This window comes from Orycteropus afer, unplaced genomic scaffold (assembly GCF_000298275.1).
Source record: "Orycteropus afer afer isolate SDZICR_OR568_19922 unplaced genomic scaffold, OryAfe1.0 scaffold00040, whole genome shotgun sequence".
Taxonomy (NCBI): domain Eukaryota; kingdom Metazoa; phylum Chordata; class Mammalia; order Tubulidentata; family Orycteropodidae; genus Orycteropus; species Orycteropus afer.
The window spans coordinates 13,651,920-13,656,694 of record NW_006921627.1 but is presented as its reverse complement, the minus strand read 5'-3'; the positions used below and the strand labels follow the sequence as shown (position 1 = coordinate 13,656,694).

The 4,775-nt window shown below is 37.4% G+C and overlaps 1 protein-coding gene across 1 annotated transcript in view; it reads left to right on the top strand.

The window, feature by feature from the left end:
• NANOG (Nanog homeobox) overlaps positions 1-3,078 on the top strand; it is a 5,685-nt gene extending 2,607 nt beyond the window's left edge. Inside the window, exons 2-4 of the mRNA XM_007937209.1 lie at positions 718-986; positions 2,474-2,563; positions 2,689-3,078. Coding sequence (XP_007935400.1) covers positions 718-986; positions 2,474-2,563; positions 2,689-3,078 — 749 coding nt within the window. The remainder of the gene's footprint in view (positions 1-717; positions 987-2,473; positions 2,564-2,688) is intronic.
• Positions 3,079-4,775: the final 1,697 nt, after the last annotated feature.

The window sequence follows — 4,775 nt, the reverse complement described above, 5'->3', positions numbered from 1 at the left end:
TCACCAGAAGGCTGGCGGTTCAAACCCACCAACCACTCCTCGGAAGGAAGGTCGGGCAATCCTACTTCCGTAGTGATACTGCCTCGTAAACCCAAGGAAGGGTCACTATGAGTCGGGCCGACTCGACGGCAAACAACAACAACAACAGTTCAGGGATTCAGAAATAACCTAGGCAGTAAATTCTGATTTTATAGGGTGCCCAGAATCTGATTGTGTAGTTTTTTTAAAAAAAAGTATATATGTGGCGCTGAGTAAGGTTTCAAACAAGAAGTTGTGATTTATGGAGAGACAAGGCAGGTATTAGTTGGGTGATCACTATTCTGACATTAGCATGCGGCATTCATGTTCTTGACCATCCATGTGCAATAAATGTTGGTTGCCAAAGAGCAAGTCATCCGAGGTCGAGTTCCACTCTGTTTCCCAGGAACGCTGGGTCACATTGTTAATGATGTTGGTCACCTTGTTAAAAACCTCCCTCCAAGCTTGTTTCCATTATATATTAAGATGGAGATCTTTGATTGTTATTTCTCGGATTGTTATGTGTGTAAAGAGACTCAATGATTTTAATTTAAGAATTAAGATGTTGCTTGATGCTTACCTAGCTTTGGAGGTTGTGAGGATTGTGAAAGTACTTTGAAAACCATATTTGTAAATATGATATTTTAATATTTGAAGAAAAGTTTTAGAGAAAAGTGTCATTTTATTTGTTCCCAACAGTCTCTCCTTCTCCTCTTCCTTCCTCCATGGATGTGCTTATTCAGGATAGCCCTGATTCTTCCACCAGTCCCAAAGTAAAAGAGCCGGCTCCTGTAGAGAACAGCCCAGTGAAGAACGAAGGTAAAGGCCAGGAAAAGAAACAGAAGGTCAGAACTGTTTTCACTCAGACCCAGCTGTGCATACTCAAAGATAGATTTCAGAAACAGAGATACCTCAGCCTCCAGCAGATGCAAGAACTTTCTGAAGTCTTGAACCTTAGCTACAAACAGGTAAGGTTGCTTTTTTTTTAATCTTGTAACAAGATAAAACTGATTAGCAGATCAGGATCCACTAATATCTTTGTGGATGTACCCCCCCCAAAAAAAAAAAAAAACTTAAATATGATAATAGAATCTTTTGGTTCTTGACCACCTCTCCCTTTCATGACATATTGTTGTGTGAATGTGTCCTATATTATAACCACTTCGCCTTGTTGCACAAACTAAGATGAAAATATTTCCAATTTTTCCTTCATCCAAGAAGGAATACCCTCCAACTTCCAGACCTGAGAGTCCTTGACCAACACTTTGTTGTTGTTGTTATGTGCTGTCGAGTCGGCCCCGACACATAGCGACCCCTCCTTGTGTTTCCAAGGCAGTATCACTACGGAAGTAGGATTGCCCAACCTGCCTTCCGAGGAGTGGCTGGTGGGTTTAAACCGCCAGCCTTCTGGTTAGCAGTCAAGTGCTTTAGCCACTATGCTACCAGAGCTCCTGGTACCATTAAAATAAAAACTGTTTTTGTTTCTAATCTTTGTGCATTTGATTACTAATGAGATAGGTCATTTTTCATATATTTATTGACCTTTTATCTTTACTGTCAATTGCCTTAATCCTTTTACTTTTTATTTTCTATCCAATGTTCAGTTTTTTAAATGGATTTAAAAGCTCCTCAACCCTGTATCAATTGTGTGTCACTTAGTTTATAATGGCTTATGGAAGTCCAGAAGGCTTTTTTTCAGTGAAGTATTTTAGTGTGTCTTTTGGTGCTACACTTAGAAAGTTCTTCCCTATTCCAAGATATTTCCTTGTGTTTTCTGGTCCTTCTGTGATCTCATTTTCCTAACTCATAGACTAGAAACCATCTGGAAATTTTAGTTTGATGTACTTTAGAATATAACTTAATATTTGATATTCATTGTCCTATTGTTAATATTCCATAATTCCTGAATTGAAATGCTACCATTATCATATTTTATATATGTATATATGAGGGGCTGTGAGTAATGTATGGGTAAGCTCTGAAAAAGGGCCATCAGAAATTTCAATGTGAACTACCTTGTATGTAAAGATACAGTGGCTTGATTTATTGAACAAAAAATAGTCAACTGACTTGAGGGATTTGGATACTCTTTTTTTTTTTTTTTTTTTGAAGTTTCTCCAAATAATTAACATTTATTTTTGTGCCACTTTTTTTTATTTTTGATTGTGATTTGGGTGAAAATTTACAGAGCAAATTCACTTTCCATATAGCATTTCACATACTTTGTCTCATGACATTGACTACAATTTCCCACAATGCAACAGTTCTCCTGGAATTTGGATATTCTTAATATTGGTTCAGGATTTTTAAAAAGGATCTAGAAATTCATATTTGTTCCTGAACTTTAGGTTATTTTATTTTTTTAACTGTCAGGGAAAAACAGAACAACATTTTTTCTCTCAATCACATCTGCAGTTTTACAATCTTATGGTTTCCCATCATCTTTTTCCTACAGGTTAAGACTTGGTTCCAGAACCAAAGAATGAAATGTAAGAGGTGGCAGAAAAACACCAACTGGTCAAAGAATAACAATGCTGTGACTCAGGTAATAGGAAACTTATTTTTCTGCTGTTTTCTTTTTTGTCCATCCTTGAAACACAACTCCAACCACAGACAATTCTGACATTCCTTGTGTATCCTTTCGGTTAATCTACAATTCTCTTTCAAAAGGTCTCAGCACCTACAGAATACCTGGACCTCTACACTCCCTACCACCAGGGATGCCTTCCTTCTGGAAACTTTCCAATGTGGAGCAATCAGACTTGGAATAGCCAGACTTGGAGCAACCAGACCTGGAACAGCCAGGCTTGGAGCAACCAGACCTGGAACAGCCAGGCTTGGAGCAGCCAGACCTGGAACAGCCAGGCTTGGAGCAGCCAGACCTGGAATAACCAATCCTGGAACAGCCAGGCCTGGAATAATCAGTTCCAGAACTGTGGAGAGGAATTCCAGCTACCCCAGATCCAGTTCCAGCAAAATTCTGCCAGTGATCTGGAGGCCTCACAACCTGTAGATCTATTCCTAAATTACTCTGTGAACATACAACCTGAAGATGTGTGAAGATGGGTATATATGATCAATGTCAATTTAGGCAGTGGCTGCATTACTTCTTTTCTTATAGGACTTCTTGTTTTAGAGCTTATGTATCTATCCTGGTCTTCATTGTGCCTATTGTATAGATTTGGGGAAGGGTACAGTTGGCATTTAATCAAAGAAGTTTCAATAGTAGCCTTGTGACACATTACCTTGGTTGCTCTGGATGTGACAAAATATATCTTTGGTATATATAAAACCATATCTAATACTATCTTGGCTATCTTTAGGATCTATCCTTGAAGAATAGAAACTAAAAATACAAAAATGTGATGGAGGATTATTTGTATTTTATAGAATTGGGAGGCTTTACTTACCAAACAAGTTAAGGTGAAGAAGGTTTAAGCTATAAGATGCTTCATTAATTTCCTCTGCTCTTCTGCTCTGTTTTACCCCTAACTTGTTCCTTCTTTGAATATGTAGAAAGAAATTTTGTATTTTGCTGCATAAATAATAGTGCAAGTATGGCTGGCTGATTTAGAAATATTTGTACAAATAAACAATATTCATTTAACATTTAGATGTCATCACCCTAATTTTAACCAGAAGTTGAATGGGTAGAAAGTCCACTCAACAGGATTCTTCACTACTTCTTTTGATGTGGAGGCATATTGTTCTGCCATATCTTTCCATATCATTAAATTTAGATCTCATTCTTTTTCATTTGCTGTGTAGTATTAGGAGCACTGATTAGTGCAATGGTTAAACACTTGGCTCCTAATGGAAAGGTTGATAAGGTTGATTCAAACCCACCAGCCTCAGGACCTGATAATCTGCTCTGGTAAAAGATTACAGCCTAGGAAACCCTATGGGGCAAGTTCTACTCTCTCCTATGTTGTTGTTATGTGCCGTCGAGACCTCGACTCATAGTGACCCCCTCCTTGGGTTGCCAAGGCAGTATCACTACAGAAGTAGATTGCCCAACCTTCCTTCTGAGGAGTGGCTGGTGGGTTATGAACCGCCAGCCTTCTGGTTAGCAGTCAAGTGCCTTAGACACTATGCTATGAGAGCTTCTCTCTCTTTCCTATAGGGATGCTAATAAACAACCTCGGAATCAATCAAACCCGCACACAACAAACATTACATAGTACAGATACTCTACACCTTGTTTAACCACTTCCTACTTAATACGGTAGATATAAGCTAATTTCTATTTCTGTTTCAGTTGTTTGCCACCACAAATAATGCTATTAACATCCTTGTCATTGTTTAAATAAATAAGCCTTTAGACAGTTTTTTTAAAATGGGAAAATATTTTCATAAATAAAATAGAAATTGTACACAAGTTTTAGACTGATTATTCCTTGTGTTCCTGCTCATTCCACCACTAAATAAAAACTCATCAATGACTAATTGAAGTAATGTTAGGTAATAGTGATTTTAAAACAAAAAGGCTTCAGGTGGCACATAGTGTTTATGTTCCCCAAACTTAAAAAAATAATACCAATAAAGTTAAGAGACTAAAGCTAGTAAATATTAGAGCAAAATTAATTATCTGTATAAGTCCCCTATAAAAGGAGATTTAAAAAAAAAAAAAACTTAAGTCTTCTTAAATGAGAAATTAAAGTCCTTCTCTAGGTGCAAACCCAATTTAAAGCTTGTTGGCTTGTCTTCTTTTGGTCAGAGGATCTCTAGGATTATAACTAGCATAGTAGAAGATGAGG